The sequence below is a fragment of the Stegostoma tigrinum genome, chromosome 35 (assembly GCF_030684315.1).
Source record: "Stegostoma tigrinum isolate sSteTig4 chromosome 35, sSteTig4.hap1, whole genome shotgun sequence".
Taxonomy (NCBI): domain Eukaryota; kingdom Metazoa; phylum Chordata; class Chondrichthyes; order Orectolobiformes; family Stegostomatidae; genus Stegostoma; species Stegostoma tigrinum.
In genome coordinates this window covers 24,707,287-24,730,950 of record NC_081388.1, presented here as the reverse complement: position 1 = coordinate 24,730,950, position 23,664 = coordinate 24,707,287, and the positions used below count along the sequence as shown (strand labels likewise).

At 47.1% G+C, this 23,664-nt stretch overlaps 1 protein-coding gene across 5 annotated transcripts in view; it reads right to left on the bottom strand.

The window, feature by feature from the left end:
- slc44a2 (solute carrier family 44 member 2) overlaps positions 1-23,664 on the bottom strand; it is a 98,014-nt gene that overhangs the window by 22,896 nt on the left and 51,454 nt on the right. For all 5 annotated transcript variants that reach the window (XR_009442979.1, XM_059640018.1, XM_059640015.1 and 2 more), the window contains 6 exons: positions 22,650-22,778; positions 19,485-19,545; positions 9,605-9,728; positions 5,975-6,058; positions 4,902-5,014; positions 1,370-1,501 (listed from right to left, as the gene is read on the bottom strand). Coding sequence is in view for 4 of the 5 variants with exons in the window: in XM_059640018.1 (XP_059496001.1) it covers positions 1,370-1,501; positions 4,902-5,014; positions 5,975-6,058; positions 9,605-9,728; positions 19,485-19,545; positions 22,650-22,778 (643 nt within the window). In the remaining variant the exon portion in view is untranslated. The remainder of the gene's footprint in view (positions 1-1,369; positions 1,502-4,901; positions 5,015-5,974; positions 6,059-9,604; positions 9,729-19,484; positions 19,546-22,649; positions 22,779-23,664) is intronic.

Genomic DNA, 23,664 nt, shown 5'->3' with positions numbered 1-23,664 from the left:
CCTGATGTATTTGTAGGATTCCCTTGGATTCTCCTTAATCCTACATGCCAAAGCTATCTCATGTCCCCTTTTTGCCCTCCTGATTTCCTTCGTAGCTGTACTCCTACTCCTTTCATACTCTTCTGGATTCACTCAATTTCTGCTGTCTGTGCCTGACATATGTTTCCTTCTTTTTCCTGATCAAAACCTCAGTCAGCCAGCATTCCCTACATCTACCAGCCTTGCTCTTCACCCTAACAGGAACATATTGTCTCTGGACTCTCATTATCTCATTTCTGAAGGCTTCCCATTTTCCAGCCGCCCCTCTACCTGCAAATATCTGCCCCCAATCAACCCTTGAAGGTTCTTCCCTAATACCGTCAAAATTGGCCTTTTCCCAAATTTAGAACTAATTTTTAGATCTGATCTATCCTTTTCCATCCCTATTTAAAATCAGTCAAATTATGGTCACTGATCCCAAAGTACTCCTCCATTTGACACCTCAGTCACCTGCCCTGCCTTATTTCCCCAAGAGTAGGTCACGTTTTGCACCTTCTGTAGTTGGTATATCCATGTACGGAATCAGAAAATTTTCTTCTCCAAGTTCTTAACACTATCCTAGTCTACGTTTGGAAAATTAAAATCAGCTACCGTAATCACCCTATTATTCTTACAGATTACTGAGATCTCCTTACAAATTTGCTTCTCAATTTCCTGCTAACTATCGGAGGGGGTCTACAGTACAAGTTCAGTAGATTAATTCTGTTTTATCAGGTATGATTTACCCTTTGCAAATCCAAGTTAGATCTGTCTGATCAGCTGAAAATTTTAAGATGGTCAGTCACCTATCCTTAAGTCACTAATGTTCTTCAGGGAAGGACACTGCCATCCCTTATTGGCCTGGCCTACATGTGACTCCAGGCCTACAGCAATGTGGCTGACTCCTATTCAGCCTTCTGGGCAATTAGGCTTGGGCAACAAATGCTGCCCTGGCCGGTGACACCCACATCCCGAGAGCCAGTAAAAATAAATTTAAGCTCCAGTAATTCCTTGAAGTATTTATTAGCCTAACTGATCCATAATTCCCTAGTTTCCTCCTACCTGCCTGAACTTTCTTGAACAGGAATGTGACATTTTTCTTCAGTTTGGAAAATTGCATAACTCCTTGAATCAAAAGACAACAGCGCATCTGAATGTTCTGAGCCAACTCTATGAAGACTCTGGGTGAAACCATCTGGGCCCAGGGATTAGTCACCCTTTGGTAACATTTCATTCTTTGCCGCTACAGTAAATGGTGAAACTCCATTCTGTGACTCAACCAGAATGTTTAAAAATCTCCACATCTCTCAGAATTCGACTACAACATGAAATGAAACAAGCGTTTCCTTACAAAATGCCAGCCAGGTCTGTCGTAAGTGTAGGTAGACTCGCAGGTCAGTATGGAAACCCAAGTCTTTGATTGTCACTTCTGCTCCTGGAACTCCCTTCAACTCGTTATATTCCACGTAGCAGTGAAAAATACCTGCATCAACCAAACAAGTAACTAATCATCTTCAAAATGTGCACTATCAACAGTTTCGATGTCAGACATATTACACAATTGTTTGCTTTCTTAACCACCTTTCCTCTCAGACACAGCTGACTTTTTTCTGTTACGGTAAGTGAGCAATCTCTCCATCTCCCCACTGTGTTTATGAGAGACTGAGCCCACTAGCAGTCATGTCATCTGAACATTTCTATATATACCGTGTTGGAGGCAGTGTATTAGCATGGATAGAGCATTGGCTGACTAAAAGACAGAGATAGTGGGAACTGCAGATGCTGGAGAATCGGAGATAACAAGGTGTAGAACTGGACAAACAGCAGGCCAAGCAGCTTCACAGGAGCAGGAAATCTGACATTTCCAGTTTGGACCCTTCTTCAGACAAAAAAAGGGTTGTATTAAAGTGGCATTTTCAGGACGGCGACTTGCAATTAGTGGAGTGCCATAGGGATCAGTGCTGGGGACACAATTATTTCCAAATATATTCCTGACTCGGATGATGGAAATGAATGTACTATAGCCAAGTTTGCAAATGACACAAAAATAGGTGGGAAGGAAGATATGAGGATGACACCAGGAATCGACAGAGAGATAAGAGCAGGTTTGCCCCAGTGAAGGGGCAAAAACTTGGCAGATGGTTACAATGTGGAAAAGAATGTCGGGTTCTGTGCTTTGGCAGGAATAGAGGTGTGAATATTATTAATTGGCAAGGGACTGCAGAAAGCTGCAGCACAGAGGGATTTGGGAATACTTGGCCACGAGCCACAAGAAGCTAGCATCCAAATTCAGCAGGTAATAGGGAAGGCTAATGGCCCCAAACCCCACCTCTTCCTCCGTTACATTGACGACTGTATCGGTGCCGCCTCTTGCTCCCCAGAGGAGCTCGAACAGTTCATCCACTTCAACACCTTCCACCCCAACCTTCAGTTCACCTGGGCCATCTCCAACACATCCCTCACCTTCCTGGACCTCTCAGTCTCCATCTCAGGCAACCAGCTTGTAACTGATGTCCATTTCAAGCCCGACTCCCACAGCTACCTAGAATATACCTCCTCCCACCCACCCTCCTGCAAAAATTCCATCCCCTATTCCCAATTCCTCCGCTTCCGCCCCCACGATGAGAGGCATTCCACTCCCGCACATCCCACATGTCCAAGTTCTTCAAGGACCACAACTTTCCCCCCCACAGTGGTCGAGAATGCCCTTGACCGCGTCTCCCGCATTTCACGCAACACATCCCTCACACCCGGCCCCCGCCACAACCGCCCAAAGAGGATCCCCCTCGTTCTCACACACCACCCCACCAACCTTCGGATACAACGCATCATCCTCCGACACTTCTGCCATCTACAATCCGACCCCACCACCCAAGACATTCTTCCATACCCACCCTTGACTGCTTTCCGGAGAGACCACTCTCTCCATGACTCCCTTGTCCACTCCACACTGCCCTCCAACCCCACCACACCCGGCACCTTCCCCTGCAACCGCAGGAAATGCTACACTTGCCCCCACACCACCTCCCTCACCCCTATCCCAGGCCCTATGATGACTTCCCATATTAAGCAGAGGTTCACCTGCACATCTGCCAATGTAGTACACTATATGCATTGTACCCGGTGTGGCTTCCTCTACATTGGGGAAACCAAGCGGAGGCTTGGGGACCACTTTGCAGAACACCTCCGCTCGGTTCACAATAAACAACTGCACCTCCCAGTCGCGAACCATTTCCACTCCCCCCCCTCGCATTCTTTAGATGACATGTCCATCATGGGCCTCCTGCAGTGCCACAATGATGCCACCCGAAGGTTGCAGGAACAGCAACTCATATTCCGCTTGGGAACCCTGCAAGCCAATGGTATCAATGTGGACTTCACCAGCTTCAAAATCTCCCCTTCCCCCACCGCATCCCAAAACCAGCCCAGTTCGTCCCCTCCCCCCACTGCACCACACAACCAGCCCAGCTCTTCCCCTCCACCCACTGCATCCCAAAACCAGTCCAGCCTGTCTCTGCCTCCCTAACCTGTTCTTCCCCTCACCCATCCCTTCCTCCCACCCCAAGCCGCACCTCCATTTCCTACCTACTAACCTCATCCCACCTCCTTGACCTGTCCGTCTTCCCTGGACTGACCTATCCCCTCCCTACCTCCCCACCTATACTCTCCTCTCCACCTATCTTCTTTTCTCTCCATCTTCGGTCCGCCTCCCCCCCTCTCCCTATTTATTCCAGAACACTCACCCCATCCCCCTCTCTGAAGAAGGGTCTAGGCCTGAAACGTCAGCTTTTGTGCTGCTGGGCCTGCTGTGTCCATCCAGCCTCACATTTTATTATCTTGGATTCTCCAGCATCTGCAGTTCCCATTATCACTGAGGCTAATGGAATGTCAGCTTTTTACCTCAAAAGGAGATGGTAACGCTGTACAAAGCAGTAATTACACCACATCTTGAATACCATGAGCAGTTTTGGTCACCTTATTTAACAAAAGATCTACAGGCATCCGAGGCTGTCCAGAGAAAGTTCACTTGGTTGATCCCAGGTATGGAAGGACCTTTCTTAAATATAAAGGAGTAGTTGAGCTGGTTGGCCCCACATTCAGAGTTTGGACGAATGGGAGGCGACCATCATTGAAACATGCACGACTCTAAGGGGGCTTGACAGGATCAACGTGGAAAGGGTATTCCTCCTGGTGCGTGTGCGTATAGGACCAGAGGCTATAATCCCAGTATAATGGACCACCCACTTAAGGCAGAGCTGAGAAGAGGTTACTGTGCTCGAAGATTATTCAATTTGTCATAGTCTTTATTCAGAGGGCTGTCAAAAGCTGGGTCCTTAAGCATACTCAAGGCTTAACACTTAATCACTGGGGGAATCAGGGATTACTGGGAAAAAGACAAAGACAGGAAAGTGAAGTTCAGGATTATCAGATCAGCCCAGCTGCAGACTGGCGGCTGAATAGCCCACTTCTGCTCTCAGATCACTGCCAAACCTCACCCTAAATTCACAACATAAATACATACAAACATATCAAGACACACAGTGATATCTGAATCTTGGCTGTTCTTTTCCTTAACGTGAATTCAAGGCCCCGAGGCTATTGTTTAGAACAACTCAGTTCAATTTAGGCATCTAACGTGGTCTACAAGTTGACCATTGAACACAGCAACACCTTCCTCATCTGGGAGGATCAGTATTGCACTTGGCTCACACTTGTCGTCGGCTGGGATTTACACAGGCCACCAGTCCCTCATATAAAGACTAGCACATAGTGATGTTTGCCAAGGTGTGGACATGGTAGTTGATGAAAAAAATTTAAATATTCCTGATCTCTGAAGATTGCCAGAAACAATAACTTCACAGCTGAGCAGTGACATTACGTACCGTAGCCAAGGACAGCAATAACCATCAGGATGATTGACCACACCATAAATGCAGCAATGAAACGCAACAAGATGACAAAGAGCAGGCTAACCACCAGGGCGATGCTCATCCCTCTACAAAATAAGCAGACAAAAATAAAATCAAAAACTCACATTTCTATGGCACCTTTAAGTGTGGTAAACTGTCCTAAAGCATTTCACGGAAATGTTATCAGATAAAATCTAACATTGAACTACCCAAGAAGAAGCTAAGATAATTAATCTTAAACGTCAAAGGGTAAGGTTGTAAGAAACACCTCAAAAGGACAACTGAAAAATTGTAATCTAGAGGATTAGGAAGGCAATTACAAAATTCCAACCCTCATCGGCTGAAAGCACATCAGTCATTGAAGATATCGTGAGTATGTTTGGGGCTGGAGGAGATTACGGAGATGGGAGGGAGCAAGGTCATAAAAGGAGATGATAACAAGAGCAAGAGACGTCAGAAGTGAGGTGTTAGCAGATCTGACGTTATTAGGTCAGTAAGAATACAAATGATTATACATCAATGACCAGAGGAAAAGGTTGGTGGTGATCTCTGCAAAGATTTGGTTTTGTTTTAGAGAGGGCACAACCCCTGTGAGCCAGGGGTCTGGAATACAATGATTTTCCACTTCCACTGGCTCCTGCTGACAAAGCTGAATCACTGACAGCTGTAGTTGGATGAGAGAGTCCAGCTCTGATTCCAACAAACTTGGATTGGGAGTTTCTAAGAATTGGTCACAGTCCACTATTTCAGGTTTTACCAGGGTGGCAGACATACTGGTTTTGAGCTTTGGTCATCCCAATATTTATGAGGAGATTTCTGCTTATCCATCACTGCATGTGAATGAGAAGCAGTGGAGAATCATAGCATACAGTGCTGAAAAGGTGGGCTCCTTCAGTGCACATATGGAAATGGATATTATGTTTTCAGATAGCATAATGTCAACGAGAAATACAGGCAGCACTTTAGGTGACTCTGGTAAAAGTAAGGGCAAAACTTAGTCCCCATCCTACTGGAAACTACAAAGGGAAAATTAATTAAACACTTACATCAAAATCCAGTACCAAGATTGTGTGTAATCTTCAAATATCTTCATTGCAACCTCTCTGACTTCAAGCACTACATTTGCTCCCCTGTAAAGCACAAAAATAGGATTCATAATTACAGTTAAAATCTTGTCACAAGCTTGTGAAGACATGGCAGAGGATGAAGTAGATTGTGTGGACTGGAAGGCCTTGGGAAAGGGGTCCAGAATCTAAGAGGCGGTGGTGGTGGGAGGGGGTGGATATGGGGGGGCGGGGGGGCATGTTCAGATGGGATATACACAATAGGAGTTCTGCTCTACCCAGGGAAAACCAAGTCATTTCGAAGCAGCCTGACTTATCTATTGATGTCCCTTAACTTCTCAGAGTTCTGATATATTACAAGACTTTTCCAGATTGTTGGATGGGATAGTCACTGGATAAAAAACACTTTATCTAATGGATTAAAGCTGTTTTCAAAGATTTGGACCTTAAACAGGTCAATGTTAGTATCACTGTACACTGTGCCACTAGATTGTATTGAGGAGGAAAGGTGGGTAGCACAATGGATTGGAAACAGGGCTCAAATCCAACCAAGGCTAAAGACTTGAAAACTTCCTTCTCTCTGCTGGCTGTTCTTGTAACTATCCTTGATAGGATTGAAACTATCCCATCCCGAAAAAGACACAGGTGTCAACAGGGAAGAGGAATAGAACGACACTATTTAGCCCTTTGAACCTGTTGCATTCTTCAGAGATCTGAACTACATGTGTCTACTTTCCCCACACATATTTAATAGCTTTTGCTTAAAAAACAAACCACTCAGTTTTAAGACAAGTGATTGAGCATCAAAGCTGTTTGTCAAGAGGTGTACCAGGCCCCTCTTAACCGTGTCTAAACATTTCCCAATTCAGCCCCTAAAAGTTCTAGTCCATTTTTTTTTTTAAAAACTACCTTCACTATCCCAGATTCCTGATTGGGAGAAACAATTCCACTAATCCACCCTATTTGTCCCATTTAACATCTTGAAAACTTGAATGAAAATTGCACCTACACATTTATTCCAGGGCATAGGTCCTTAGTTTGTACTACGGACTTCATAGGACAGTGTGCTCATAATCAGCCCTACTGCTCTATTAATCACACTATCAGTACAAACATGTTGATTCAATCACCAACTATTCCTCTCTGGTCACCATCCAGAACACAAGAAAATTCCAGCATGTTACTTTAAACTCAAAAATAATCCTGTTATTAGGAATGAAACTTATCCTTCAACAAAGTGGAAAATTTTGACTAATCCAATGACCTACGCACAGAAAAAGACAAGTCTCTGCAATGATTAGGTTCTGTTTTAAAAACAGCACAAGGGAAAAACAATCCCTGTGAGCCAATGATTTATCACTTCCACTGCTTCCTGCTGACAAAACTGAATCACTGACAGATGTAGTTTGATGATCGAGTCCAGCTCTCATTCCAACAATTAGAGTTTCTGAGAATTGGTCACAGTCCACCATTTTGGGTCTTATTAGTGAGGCAGGTAAACTGGTATTTAAAAACTCTCAGGTTCCCAGGGACTTTGAGAACAGGATTTCACAACAGATTCTGTGGCACATTCTTTACTGTGCCTCTTGGCACTGTAGAACATAAATCTCAAGTTTGGGGACTTTTTCAAAATAAACTCATGTAATGTGGGTTGCTGGCTGCGTCAGCACTTATCGCTCACCTCCCAGTTACCCTCCAGAAGGTGGTGGTGAGCTGACTTCTTGACTGAACGCAGTCTGAGAGTTGCAGGTAGACCCACAATGTTGTTCGGGAAGGAATTGCAGGATTTTGAAGCAGCAACACTGAAGGAATGACTTCATATGTCCGTATCACGGTGAGTAGCTTGGAGAGGAACGTGCAGGCGTTGGTAACCCCATGTATCTACTGTCCTGGTTCTTCTCAATGATAATGATTGAGGGTATGGGAGAGGATAAGAAATCTTTGTGGATTTCTGCACTGTAACATGCAGATGGTACACACTGTTGTTACTGAGCATCAGGGCTGCAGTGACTGAAAGTGTTGCCAATCAAGTGAACACCTTTGTCCTGGATGGTGCTGTGCTTCTTGAGTGTTGTCGGTGCTGCACCCATTTAGAGTTGCTAGGCTCCAAGTAGCATGGAGACTCCGGTACTCTCAAAGTCAGGTTTTTTGCAGTAAGGCTATAAACCCAATTTCCTTTAAAGCTTTGTTTAGCCATTTCTCCACTCATTTGATTTCCGGTGGAAAAGCACATGTTAAACTGTTGGCAGCTCTCCAAGAAGACCCCCAATAAATCCCTTTTCAATCCAGAAATTGTCCAAAATGGTTAAAATTCTTCAATTTCTTTCTAGATAGTACTTCAATGTAAGCAGGTATGAGAGTCACAGAAAAAAACCCTTCAGCCCATCGAGTCTGCACCAGTCAAGAACCACCCAATTATTCTAATCTCATTTTCCAGCACTTCAGAGCTTTAAACATCCAATATATTCACAATATTTGTTTAATCTATCCATGAAGTACAACCCTTAATAATTGATGGAGCCATCCCCCCAGTATCCATCAATTGTTTCAGAACTGCAGTGCAGAAGTTCTCACTAATCTTTCAGGTGTGGTCTAACCAGAGCGTAGTCAAACTGTAAAGTAACTGTTACCTTTCGCATTTGATTTCTTTAGAAACAAAAGATCAGATTTCCAATAGCCTTTCTGATTATCTTCTGTACCTGTTTATGACCTTTAAATTACAGATGTACTTGATCCCCAGTTTCTGTTTAAATTTCAAATGTTGCTAATTGTTTAATCCACCATTTAGAAAGTTTCCTGTCATATGTATTCTACTCTATTCCAGTAGATAACCTCACATTCACTGGTAATGAAAATCCATTTGCCACATTTTTCCATTCGCTTAATCTCCCTTCTTTTCTTTCTTCAGTTCCATTTACACTATTGACATTGCTGCCTCCCTGTATCATCAAATTTGGATAGGTGGCTTTCTATCTCAATGTGCGATCACTAAGGAAGGCAATAAATAGTTATGGCCCCAGCACAGATCCTGCAGGGACATCAATGGTCACATTTTAGCAATTCAACTGTCTGCCCAATCTTCATTGCCTGCCACTCCCAAACAGCTCAATAAGTTGCTTGCAATTTCAAATTTGATCAAGAATCTCTTATGAGCTATCTCTTCAAGTGTCTTTTGGCAGCCCATATAAATAACATTTCCCTGGTCCAGGTCTTGTGTTGCCATCTTTTTAAAAATACAAATCAATCAAACATGACAAACTAAGTCCCACCCATGCTGTCTTTCTCTGATAATTTGAAAATGTAATTTTCCCAGTCTTGCATTGAATACTTAGCTTCGACAATGTGTCCAAGTGTTGGAACGGGGTTGGAAAGCACAAACTTCTAAGGGGGCTGGGGAAGGGATGAAGAATGTAACCTGTGAGCTGAGCTGACACTTGTCTGATCTGAAAATACACAACGGGCTTTCCTTTGTGTCTAAATTGTACAGTACCTGGAAATGCTCACTGCTGACAGTGATGAAAAGTACACAACAGGAAGTTTTCCCACTTCTAGCTCTAACACTACCCAATGGAGTACAAAACCCACACCGCAAAACGATTAAGGGGTACAAACTTCGCTCCATCAAGCAACTGCGTAGCATTTATAGATCCACCATCGTCCGTTCTGAAAATAGTCTGGTTGGCAACTTTAACCACACCTTGCTGGACTTTCAGGTCAGGGAAGCATCTTCGGGTAACTGTAAGGTAAGTATTGGAGCATCATAAAGTTATCTGGACAAAATCCTGATAGCAGCAGCCAAGAACATATTTCACTGGTCAGTAGCTCTGGTTTAATTCAGTGAATAGTAAGTTCCACACAAGTCCTTGTGCATCATAACTATGCACGTTCCTCCCCAGCCCACTGTGCAGTTTGGAATCAGCTATGGGGGCTTGGCCCACTCTCAGTTCAAAGAGCAAAACGTTTCTTAAAACCGGTTCAGTGAATTTCAGAAGAATCATGTTCAACTGGCAAAGGGAATGAACATAATTCACCTCAGGCATTAGTGAGTGGCCAGGAACAGGAGGAGCAGAAGGTAGCCATTCTACTCCTGGAGTCTGCTCCACCATTCAGAAAAACACATGGCTGATCTGATTGTGGCCAATTCCACTTTTGCACTTTCTTTAAAAAAAATCATTTATGGGATGAGAGTCGCTGACTAGGCCAGCATTTCTTGCCCATCCCTAATTTCCCAGAGGGCAGGATAGAGTCTAAACACACTTGTGATCTCAGGTTATGTGTAGGGCCAGACCAGGTAAGGATGGTGGTTTCCTTCCCGAAAGGGCATTAGTGAACCAGGTGGAGATTTTTTTGATAATTGACAATAGATTGGTGGCTTTAATACCGGGTTTTCTTTTATTGAATTCAAATTCCACCACCTGCCATGGCAGAATTTGAACCCGGGTCCCCAGCACACTACCTGGATCACTGGATTAACAGTCCAGCAATAATATCATAAAGCCATTGCATTCCCACGTCTATCAGCAACTATAACTTTCAACTCCCTCATACACCAAAACCACCTAGTCACAACTGATCCCTGCATATACTTGCCAACAATTAACTTTGCTTTGAAGTATTCCCACAATTTTTCTCTGTTGCTATTGGTCAGTGGAGTAGAGGGAAGGTGATGGCCTACTGGTATTATCACTGGACTGTTAATCCAGAGACCCAGATGATGTTCTGGTGACCTGGGTTCAAATCCCACCACGGCAGCTGGGGGAATTTGAATTCAATAAAATATCTGGAATTAAAAATATAACGATGACCATGAATCCATTGGTGATTGTCCAAAAAACTTATCTGGTTCACTAATGTCCTTTAGGGAAGGAAACTGCCTTCCTTACCTGGTCTGGCCTACATGTGACTTCAGACCCACAGCAATGTGGATGACTCTGGATTCCCCCAAGGCAATTAGGAACATAGAACATAGAACACTACAGCGCAGTACAGGCCCTTTGACCCTCGATGTTGCGCCGACCTGTGAAACCAAACTGAAGCCCATTTAACCTACATTATTTCGTTATCATCCATATGTTTATCCAATGATCATTTAAATGCCCTTAAACTTGGTGAGTCTACTACTGTTGCTGGCAGGGCATTCCACACCCTTACTTCTCTGAGTAAAGAACCTACCTCTGACATCTGTCCTATCTCTATCACCCCTCCTTTTAAAGCTATGTCCCCTCGTGAGAGCTATCACCATCCGAGGAAAAAGGCTCTCACTGTCCACCCTAAATAATCCTCAGATCATCTTGCATGTCTCTACTAAGTCACCTCTTAATCTTCTTCTAACGAAAACAGTTTCAAGTCCCTCAGCCTTTCCTCAAGGCCTTCCTTCCATACCAGGCAACGTCCTGGTAAGTCTCCTCTGTACCCTTTCCAATGCATCCACAGCGACCAGAACTGTATGCAACACTCCAAATGCAGCTATACCAGAGTTTTGTACAGCTGCAACATGATCTCATGGCTCCGAAACTCAATACCTCTACCAATAAAACCTAACACAGGCTAAGAACAGGCAATAAATGCTGGCCTAGCCAGTGACACACACAACCCGTGAATGAATAAAGGAAGTCAGATATTTCACTTAACACATCTACCACATGAAAAATGTGGTAATCTTATAGGAGTGCTTAGAAAATCTTCAAGCAATCAGGCACAGTGAACGATATTTCGTGAAAGGGAAATAATGTTTAACTGGATGTGAGTTTGCTCGCTGAGCTGGAAGGTTTGTTTTCAGACGTTTCGTCACCATTCTAGGTAACATCAGTGAGCCTCCGGTGAAGCGCTGGTGTTATGTCCCGCTTTCTATTTATCTGGTTAGGTTTCCTTGGGTTGGTGATGTCATTTCCTGCATTGGTGATGTCATTTCCTGTTCTTTTTCTCAGGGGATGGTAGATTGGCTCCAAGTCAATGTGTTTGTTGATGGAGTTCCGGTTGGAATACCAAGCTTCTAGGAATTCTCGTGCGTGTCTCTGTTTGTCTTGACAAAGGATGGATGTGTTGTCCCAATCAAAGTGGTGTCCTTCCTCATCTATATGTAAGGATACGAGTGATAGTGGGTCATGTCTTTTTGTGGCTAGTTGATGTTCAATACACAAGAAAGGAAAGCCCTTAAAGGACTCAAAAAAGATAAAAACATCATTATCCTACCTGCAGACAAAGGACGCTTGACAGTCATCTTAAACGGAACAGACTACATTGAGAAAGCAAACGCACTGCTTGCAGATACTGACACTTACCAACAGGTGGCGATAGACCCGACCCCACAACGAGAGAACCGAATCACAGCCTTACTCAAAAAACTTCAAAAATCTGGAGAATTAAACAAGAGAGACTTCCAAAAAATGAAACCAGATGGATCCAACACACCACGCTTCTACGGACTACCAAAAATTCATAAACCAGAAGCCCCCCTCAGGCCCATAGTGTCACTACCTGGAACACCAACCTACAGATTAGCCAAGGAACTACACCAAAGACTAAAACACCTTGTAGAAGACTCCCAACACTCCATTCGCTCCACCCAAGAATTCCTGAACACCAAAGAATGAACATCAACTAGCCACAAAACAACATGACCCACTATCACCAGTATCCTTACACACAGATGAGGAAGGACACCACTTTGATTGGGACAACACATCCATCCTAGGACAAGCCAAACAGAGACACGCACGAGAATTCCTAGAAGCATGGCATTCCAACCGGAACTCCATCAACAAACATATTGGCTCCAAATCAATCTACCATCCGCTGAGAAAAAGAACAGGAAATGACATCACCAACCCAAGGAAACCGAAACAGATAAATAGAAAGCGGGACATAACACCAGCGCTTCGTCGGAGACTCACTGGTGATGTTACCTAGAATGGTGACGAAACATCTGGGAACAAACCGGCAAGCTCAGTGAACCAGCTGACATCTGGAACAGAATAAAGACCCACTCTCTTGCGGACCGAGAGGAGGAGAGCGCTGTCTTGGAGGTGAAAGGAGGACGTCGGGTTGGCTGTGCACCCTTGCAACCAGTGGATCTTAATGCTGGCTTCGGCCTAACGCCGGTTCAGGGGAGCAGCCAACCTGCAACGATGGCTGCGGCAAGTGCTTGTGCCCCAGGTCAGGGGGTCCAGAACACCATCTGTGTTTCCGTGAAGAAGGTGGATGAAGGTGCACCTGTGGACCGCACCTTCTTCGTGAAGAGGGTCCTGTTGGACTGTTGTGGGTTCGCTGCTGCGGACATTTACTGCCTGCAGGATTTCCCAGGAGGAGGTTTTTACGATGTAACCTTCTTGAGTGCCAAGCTTTGCGAGTGCTTCCTGGAGGTTTTCAAGGAGAAAGGAGGTGAGGGCCCCCTCTCTGTATTGACCGCTGTCCCGCTGTTCGTGATGCCAGCGCAGAGGAGCCGTATGGTGACTGTACACATGTACAACCCGCATGTGCCAGCAGCTGATGTCCTGACCTTCCTTGGAAGGTACGTGAAGGTGGAAGGGGACCTAACTGACATCATGGACCCGTTTGGCATCTGGACCAGTAAGAGGCAGGTCAAGGTGACGCTGAGGATGGGCGCGGACGCGAATGTTGTCGTACACCCACTGTCCAGCTTCGCGTTCGGCGGGAGCAGGGGCTACCTGACCTATGCAGGGCAACCTAAAGTCTGCCATGCCTGTGGTAGGTCAGGTCACGTGGCAGCCGACTGCAAAGCCACCATCTGCAGGAACTGCAGGGAGGAGGGACACCTTCCAAAGGATTGCCCAAAAGGAGAAAGCTGCAACCTTTGCAGGGAAGCGGGCCACCTCTATAGGGCATGCCCGTGGCGGGGGACCACCTACGCCCAGGTCGCTGGCAGGGGCAATGCGGGGCCAGGCCCCCCCGGAGGAGAGGAAGGCACCAGGACCCAGCAAGGACCCCACTAAATGTGCAGGAGGGCCAGGCCGTGCAGGAGGGCTCAGCCCCGCAGGATGGGCCCGAAGCCAGCAAAGCACCCCTGCAGGCTCCGACACCCCGCCGACAACCCGGAGTCGATGGAGGCGGCGACAGGCGAGTGGACAACAGTCCGGAAAGCAAGGAGGAAGGTGCGTCGACAGGCCCAGGAACCACAACCATCAGGCGGGAACAGGCAGCTACAGGGGGGCTATAAGAGCTCCTCTGACGAGGGGGATTCAGAGAGGGCCCACCCGAAGCAGAAGTTAAAGATCTCGAGGGGGAAGGAAAGCAGCACCCCGCTTCCAGGTGACGGGAGGCGTCCTGAGGCTCCCTCCGACACCCAGTCAAGTGCCGCTGGAGCACTGGAGGGCCCCCCGGGACTTCCAGGCGGGAGGGGGGAAACAGCGCGTCCCCAGCCTGACCCGGATCCGGACCCTCCTGCCTCCGCACCCCTGACGGGGGGATGCCACCCGGAAGGCAGCACGGACAGTTTCCTGAGCCCGGAGAGCGTCCAGCAGTTAGCCCGGGCAATGGGCATGAAGGGACAGATGGAGGGGCTGGACCTTGGACTTGGGGAGGGTACTGCGGTCACTGCCCACAATGGGGGTACGAGTTGCGAGCATTAATGTGCGCAGCGTCAAGTCAACCGCAAGATGGGTGTCCACGTTGGCCTACCTGACCACCATCAAGGCGGACCTCCTGTTTCTGCAGGAGTGCGGGATACTGCACCTCGGCAGGTACGGGAAAAGGTCTGGCGCCTGGACCTGTGGGCCTTCGATCTGGTGGGGGGTAACGACTGTCACTCCTCGGGCCTGGCTATTCTGCTGCGGGGGCACAACTTCACCATCTCTCAAGTTCAGGAGGAGGTGGTGGTGGTGGTGGTGGTGGGGGGGGGGGGGGGTAGGGTGGGGGGCGCCTCCTAGTGGCTGACATCACCTACAGGAACGCTCCCCTGAGGCTGATCAACGTGTACGCCCCAGCGGTATGGAGTGAGCGGTTGGCCGTCCTGCAGCATCTTCCACCCCTGCTGGCTACGTCCAGGCCAGTCATCCTAGGCGGAGACTTCAACTGCATCATTGATGCAGATGGAAGATCCGGCATGGGGACAGTGGGTGGGGGGTCAACTGGACGTCACGTCCAGATTCCTGTTAGGCACGGTGGTGAAGGACGCCAAGCTGCTCGACATCTTCAGCACCCCTGCAGACGGAGCGCAGCAGGGTTACACCTGGTCACGGCCAGACGGGTCTATCCGCTCAAGGATAGACTTCCTGTTTGTGTCGCGGACGTTCTCGGTCAGGTCCACCGGCGTCGATCCGGTGTTTTTCTCTGACCACTGCCTCCTGCTGGCCGACTGTCACTTACAGGACGACCAGCCGGCCGGCAAGGGGACGTGGAAGCTCAACACGACTCTGTTGACCCCAGAGAACGTCGAGGAGCTTAAGAGGGAGTACGCCGGTTGGAGAACCGTGAAACCCCTCTTTGAGTCTCCAGGCGACTGGTGGGAGACGGTGAAGGAGAACATCAAGAGGTTCTTTGTCCTCAAGGGTGTTCAGAAGGCAAGAGAGAGGCGGGGAAAGCTGTCGCGACTCCAGAAAAGGGTGCAGAACCTGCTCCTTCTGCAGTCGATGGGGGTCGATGTCACGGAGGACCTCCGCGAGGTGAGGGGCCAGCAAGCCTCGCTCTTCGCCGCGGAGGCCTCCAGGATAATCTTCCGGTCCAGGGTCCGCTCCGTGGAGCGGGACGAGACGTGCTCGCGTTTCTTCTTTCAGAAGGTGCACAAACAGAGCTCTGTGCTTAGCCGGCTGAAGGAGGACGACGGCTCGGTGACGTCATCTCGGCCCGACATTTTGAGGATCAGCAGATCCTTCTATGCCGGACTGTACAACACGAAGCCCACGGACAGCACGGCCTCCGAGTCGTTCCTGTCGTCTATCACGGCGGTCTTGGATGACTGCACGAGGGAGTGGCTGGACCGGCTGATATCCCTGGACGAGCTGACCAGAGCCCTCAAGTCCTTGGAGAGGAATAGGACTCCCGGAAGCGACGGCTTACCGGTCGAGCTGTATTCCGCTCTGTGGGGCGTGGTCGGCCAGGACCTGCTGGAGGTGTACGATAGTGCGCTTCGGGCAGGGGAAATGTGCAAGTCCATGAGGAAGGGCATCATCACCCTCATTTACAAGAGGAAGGGGGAGAGGGAAGAAATTAAGAATTGGCGTCCCATTTCACTTTTGAACGTGGATTACAAAATCCTGGCCAAGGTCATTGCCAACCGGGTCAGGTCTGTCCTGGAGTCGGTGATTCACCCTGACCAAACCTGTGCTGTGCCGGGCAGGAAGATCGCTGAGAGCCTCGCGCTCATCAGGGATACGATCGCCTACGTACAGGACAGGCGGGTGGACACCTGCCTCGTCAGCCTGGACCAGGAGAAGGCCTTTGACAGGGTCTCTCGTGCTTACATGAGGGACGTCCTCTCCAAATTGGGGTTCGGGGAGGGCATCCGCAATTGGATCCGGCTGCTCTACGCCAACATCGTTAGCACAGTCTCAAACAACGGGTGGGAATCAGACAGTTTTCCTGTCAGATCTGGAGTCAGGCAGGGCTGCCCGATCTCTCCTGCCTTGTTCGTGTGCTGTGTGGAGCCCTTCGCCGCCTCCATCAGGAAGGACGTGAGCCTGAAGGGCGTGCCTATCCCAGGCAGCGGAGGCCTTCAGGTCAAGACCTCCCTGTACATGGACGATGTCGCCGTCTTCTGCACCGATCGTCGGTCGGTGAGTAGACTATTGGACATCTGCGGCCAGTTTGAACTGGCCTCAGGTGCCAGTCAATAGGGGTAAGAGCGAGGTCATGTTCTTCGGGAACTGGGACAACCGCTCTTTCAACCCCTTCACCGTCAGGACAGGCTACCTGAAGGTGCTAGGTGTTTGGTTTGGTGGAGCTGGGGCGTGCACTAAGACTTGGGAGGAGCGTATCACCAAATTGAAGCAGAAGCTGGGCAGGTGGACGCTCCGGTCCCTCTCCATCGCGGGTAAGAACCTGGTTGTCAGGTGCGAGGGGCTTTCGGTACTGTTGTATGTGGCGCAGGCCTGGCCTATTCCCTGGATCTGCGCCGCTGCAGTCACCCGGGCCATCTTCCACTTCATTTGGGGGTCGAGGATGGACCGGGTCCACAGGGACACCATGTACAAAGACTTGGGAAATGGGGGAAAGGGCGTACCGAACGCCACCCTCGCCCTGATGGCTACCTTTGTGTGCGGCTGCATCAAGCTGTGCGTAGATCCTCAGTACGCAAACACCAAGTGTCACTACTTACTGAGGTTCTACCTGTCCCCGGTGTTGTGAAGGATGGGCCTGGCCTCGTTGCCGCGGAACGCTCCGAGTAGTTGGACCGTTCCGTACCACCTGTCCTTCGTGGAGAAGTTTTTGAAAGGAAACACCTTTGACCACAAGGCCGTCAGGCAGTTGTCAGCACGTAGTATCCTCGAGACCCTTCGGGAAAAGGAGAGGGTGGATCCCGTCGTGTGGTTCCCCAAGCAGACTGCCAAAGTCGTTTGGCAGAATGCCTCATCGCCAGAACTTTCAAACAAGCACAAGGACATTGCTTGGCTGGCGGTGAGAGGGGCTCTGCCAGTGAGATCCTTTATGTATGCCCGGAATCTCTGCACCACCGCTCGCTGCCCTCGAGGTGGCTGCGGGGGGGATGAGACTGTCGATCACCTCCTTCTGGAGTGTGCCTATGCGCAGGAGGTCTGGAGGGGGATGCAGTGGTATTTGTCGAGGTTCGTCCCGAGCAGCTCCGTGACGTGGGACTCCGTGCTCTACGGGCTGTTTCCCGGGACGCACACCGAGACCAACATCAACTGCGCCTGGAGGACCATCAATGCGGTGAAAGACGCTCTTTGGTCTGCCCGCAACTTGCTGGTCTGCCAGCTGAAAGAACTGACCCCGACCGAGTGTTGCAGACTGGCGGACTCCAAGGTCCAGGACTACGTGCTGAGGGACGCGCTAGAGCTTGGGGCAGCCGCCGCCAAGGCGCGGTGGGGAAAGACCACCGTATGAACCCCCTCGTCCAGAATAGGAAAAAGAACCCTATCTGGTAACTGGGCCCAGCTGGCGCCTTCCCCAACTGGTCAGGGGGCCAACGGGGACTGTGCGGGGAGACGACTGCCGGGGTGTTTTCTTTGCTTTGTTTTTTTTTCTGTTTTGTTTTTTCCTTTAGTTGGTGTATGTACCCCCGGGTAACCCGGAGCGGCTTGCATGACTGGGTAGGTGTATAAATGTGTTTTATTTGTTGTACATCTTATGAATAAAGTATCTTTTTTTAAATAAAAAAAAAGGTGACGAAACGTCTGAAAACTAACCTTCCAGCTCAGCAAGCAAACTCACATCCAGAACCTCAACCTGAGCTACAAATCTTCTCAAAACTCGCTTATAATGTTTAACTTACTGGAGCTTCCTGAACGGGGGAGAAAACAAGCATGTGGATAAAGTGATCCTACGGACGAGCTATAACTAAATTTCTGACAAAGTGCCTCAAGTACTACTACACAGATAAAAGTTCATGGTGCAGGGGTGGGGGACAGGGAATTAGTTACATAACAGGTCTTTCTCAGACTCAGGATGATGTGACAAATGGAGTGCCACAGGTTTCAGTATGAGACTTCAACTGCTTACAACCAATAGTGACTTGGATGAAGGGACCAAATTTATGGTTGCTAGATTTGTTGACAAAGCATAGATAGTAGGAAAGAATGCTGTGAAGTATAATGGAGGGATATGCAAACTTGTTCAATTTGGCAGGAAGAATAGAAAAATTCACAGCATTGAAACGAAGAGAGATTGCAGAGGGATCTTCGTGTCCTACTGTATAAAACATGGAGTTAGTCAAGATGTACAGCAAGTGATCAGGAAGGCAGAAGAAGTTATTTATTGTAAATGGAATGGAATATAAAAGTAGGGATGCTTTTCTACAGTTCTTCAGGGCTTTCGTGAATACTGTGTACAGTTTTAGTCACATCTGGATAGTTGAGCCTGAATCCAATGGCGTTTCGAAAAACAAGTGATGATCTTACTGAGGCATACAAGATCCTGAAGGGACTACACTGTGTTAATGCTGAAAGAACAACTCCCCTTACAGAAGGGCCAAGGACTTGGAGACCTGTTATTTTTAAGTTGTGTCCCCAAGTAAGATGGAGAAAAGGAATCATTTTCTTTCTCAGTCTTTGGAGGTCTGTCCCACCCACCCACCGCCCCTCACTGGCAGCACTCCTGTCCTGCCCACCGCCCCTCATACTTTTAACCACTTCTTTCACCAACAAAACACCTAATCCCCTTGTGTTTTAAATCTTCACCTACCTTGTTTTCTTCGATTAATGTTTATAGATTCTCTCTCCTATATCCAAACTGTCTGTATCACTTCCATCTTAGTTCAGTCTTTGCTCCCCAGCTCCAACATTGTCACTCACTCAGACAGAACCAGGGGCAAAGCTGTGGCTAAGTGTCTCAGCCGCTGAATGAAATCTTAAACACTTACAAGGTTTGCTGGGAGTTAAAAAGGCAGGACAATCCCCATCTTTAAAAACTTCGACCGGTGACTGAAAGACAAAAATAGTGAATATACAGATTGGAATGTCATTGTTCAATATTAACTTAGTGAAACCAGTACTCGTTTCATTCGACAGGTATGTTAAGTTTCAGGTATCCTCACCTTGGAGTTTAAGTGTTTCTGTGTAACTCGACAATAATTCACTCAGAGGTTTCTCGGTCACAGTCCCAGTAAACCTTTAACCCAACATTAATCTGCTCAGAATTAATCACTCTGAAGGTGAAGGAGTGTGTTTCAGAGTTTGCCTTGTGCTTCCACATAGTTGTATATTATTGAATTCATCTCAAAAGGGACAAGTGGGAGCCTCAGATGTGACCTTTTGACCTGAACATGAATGCATAGCCCACAGCAACCGGCGGTGAAGTATGATCAAAAAATATTTTGCTTTTACATCAAAGGACATCGATATAATATATTGTCCATGCTATGACAGCCAGGCACCTGAGATTCTACCTCATCTGGAGTTCACACAGAGGACAAAACAGCAATCATGGCAAAGATTTTCCATAATCACTAAACAGAGACTGACAGAAAAACTACTGGAAACAACTGCAAATATTTTACACTGAAGAAGTTGTACAAATTTTCACATTCAAGTATCACCGACAGTCTTTGCTTCAGTGTATTATGCCACAGGTAAATAAGTCTGAATTTAAATCGTAACCTGGATGTTTTCTTTGATGGTGGCTGAGTACGATGCATTTGCCTTAAACTATCCAGTAAATGAGTTTGATATTTTATTGTTTAATTTTTCAACATTTAAAGAACAGCTTCAAAAACCATTTGAGCATTTCGCTCAAAAACACATTTTGAAAAAAAATTGACTCATCAGATGTTAGCTATGCCAGCATTTTGCTCATCTGTAATTATCCTCCAGGTGGTTTTGGTGCTCCTCCTTGGAGCCACTTGAGTCTACATGTTGCCAGATGGACCCACAACACTTAGGGACAGAACTCCAGCATCTCAACCCAGTGACAGTAAAGCAACTGTGATATATTTCCAAGACATTGATGAGTGGCTCGAACAAATTTGCAGCTGGTTGTGTTCTCATTCATCCACAGGACAATCTGGAACTCGGGATTATTACAAAGTTGTGCTGTCACCCAGCACTGCTCACACAGTTGCGTTCCTGAGGCCATCATTTAGTTCATTGGCCGAGTTGGACACATAAAATGCAGTCTGGTGTTAATTCAGAGAGATCAGGGGGTCTCGGGTTACATACACAATTCATGCCAAATGAGCTGCATGAGGAACAAATTAGCCCAGAGTTCCAGATATGAAGTGAGGACAGTAGGAGTTCTGCTCCTTATGCATCAGGGACAATAGTACTTTGGGAAAATTACCTGTGACAGATTTATATCAAATCAGTGATTCAGGTTTGTCAATTATTTTTTGAGGAGATTTGTAGCTCAGATTGTGGATGAGCTTACCGACTTGCTTACTGAGCCGGTGGGTTTGATTGAAGATGTTTTGTCACCCTGCTAGCTCACATCATCAGTACGTTTGTGGTGAAGCGCTGGTGTTCGGTCCCACTTGTTGTTTGCTGGAGTGGAATGGCATCACTTCCAGTCCTGTTTCTGAGCCGTTTGCATATTGGGTCCAGTTCAGTGTGTTTGTTGACAGTGTTCCAGTTGGAACGCCATGCCTCCAGGAATTCCCTGGCATGTCCCTGTTTGGCTTGTGCGACTATGGATGTGTTGTCCCAGTCAAACTTGTGTCCTTCTTTGTCCGTGTGTACTGAGACCAGTGAGAATTAGTTGTGTTTCTTGGTGTTAGTGTATCTATATTGTCAGTCTTCTTCCAGTGTGGCCTACGTGGTGTTTCTCACAGGCCTTGCATGGTATTTTGTGTGTTATGTTAGTTTTATTGGTTGGTGGTGTGGAACTCTTTACTTTTGCGGGCTACCCTGGTACCTAGAGGTAGGAGTACTCTGGTCATCTGATATGTCTCTGAAGTACAGTAGGCTTAGTGGTGTGCAAGGCTGTGTTGTATGTTCTTGTTGTGGTCTGTCCCAGAGCTAACAGCGGATTGTGCTTTTTGGGTATCCATTCCTGATTAAAAACTCTATATATGTGCTCCTGTTCTGCTTTGCGCAGTTCTGGGTTGCTCTAGTGAGTTGTGGCCTGTTTGAATAATATCCTGATACAGCTCCATTTATGGGTGTTGGAGTGGTTGCTCGAGTAATTAAGTATCTGGTCGTCCTGCATATGCAGGTCTGGAGTTCCCCGTTGCTTTTACGGTCCACCATTACGTCTAGGAAAGGTAGTCAGTTGTTGTTTTCTTCTTTTGTGAATTTATTCCAGTGAAGATGTTGTTTGTGTGCCGGTGGGTTTCTTCTTGTCCTCACTGACTTGGGAGAAAGTCTACAGCCTCAGGTTTGCAAATATTTGAGGAACCAGCACTGATCTCTGTGGCACTAATTACAAATACAATTACAATTACAATTCAGCAACTTAAAGACCAAGTTATCCCTTGCCTTTGGATCCTGCTAGCTAACCAATCTTTTATCCATGCTAATCAATACACTGCCCTGTACGCCAAGTGCTTTCATATCATGCAGTGCCTCTGATGCCACACCATATCAAATACCCTTTGGAAAAAATCAGGTACACGCTGTGTACCAAGTTCCCCTCTACACACTGTGGAAGTTACTTTGCAAAAGCCTCTTAAAATTTAGTCAAACATGATGGCCCTTTCATGAAACTATCCTGGCTCTGAACCTCCTTAATAATGGATTCTAGCGCTGTCCCCAGGACAGATGTTAGACTAACCAATCTGAAGGTTCCGGTCTCCCTCCACTCAAGTACAAGTGTGATATTTGCTATTTTCCAATATCCTATGATTCTTCAGGAATCTAAGGAATTTTGGAAGGTTATAACCGATTATCTGTGCAGCTACTTCTTTTAAGACCTTATGATGCAAGGCCTCTGGCACTAGTGTGACTTGTGACTTGTGACTTTAGATTCAATGCTTTCCCTAGCACTTTTTTTAGATCGTCTGCAAACCTGGGGAGGCAGATCGGGGTGAGTCAGCAGTTTCAAGGGGAACCAGGAAAGCTGGTAAATGACAAATGAGAATATGACTGTAACTCACCTTGGTTGAATCATTAAAGCCTGGCTTACAGAACTGCGTGTAGTATGTCCACCTTTCTGGTGCCACTTTAAGCAGCGAGTGCGCAGTGATGAAGCTATCAAACTTTTCCGGGCATTTACTAACACAGATCTGGAAAAACAAGTCAATAGGATAAAAGGTACAATGAACACAGATTTATTTCAGGTATTTTTCTTTCGTTTATCAAGAAAAGGTGTTTGTAAATGGATCTAGTGTAAGGATTAAACAATTATAAAGCAGGTACAGCAGAGGTTAGGTGTAGAGGGCAACTCATTCCTTTATCATCCGACTTAACATTCCTGTGGCAGGTACAACAGAATAAAAACTCCCTCGATACTGGCCCCACCAAACACTCCCAGGGACAGGTACAGCACGGGGTTAGATACACTGTCCCCTATCACTCCCAGGGTCAGGGACAGCATGAGGTTAGAGACAGTAAAGCTCCCTCTACTGGGCAGGCTAGAAAGTGAGAAACAGCTCCCATTGGTGATAACAAAGCGTGAAGCTGGATGAACACAGCAGGCCGAGCAGCATCTCAAGAGCACAAAAGCTGACGTTTCAGGCCTTGACCCTTCATCAGAGCCTAGGCCCGAAACGTCAGCTTTTGTGCGCCTGAGATGCTGCTTGGCCTGTGTTCAGCCAGCTTCACACTTTGTTATCTTGGATTCACCAGCATCTGCAGTTCCCATTATCTCAGCTCCCATTGGTGGAAGGGTCGAGAACATGCCAACTGACGAAGAATCAATAACTGGGAGATGATAATGGACGAGCATGTGGAGGAGAAAGATCCAGACGCTATTGATTTTGTTTTGCAAGGACATAATAGAATGAGCCTTGCATCCTATAGGTTCACAGATTGCACCAGTCAGACAATCATCTACTTCCTTTGCCAGCCCTGTCATAGCCTCAGTGAGCTTTAGAGGAGGCAATAACCCAATGAATAATCGGTGGACTGTTAATCCAGAGATCCAGGTCATCATCTAGGGACCTGGGTTTG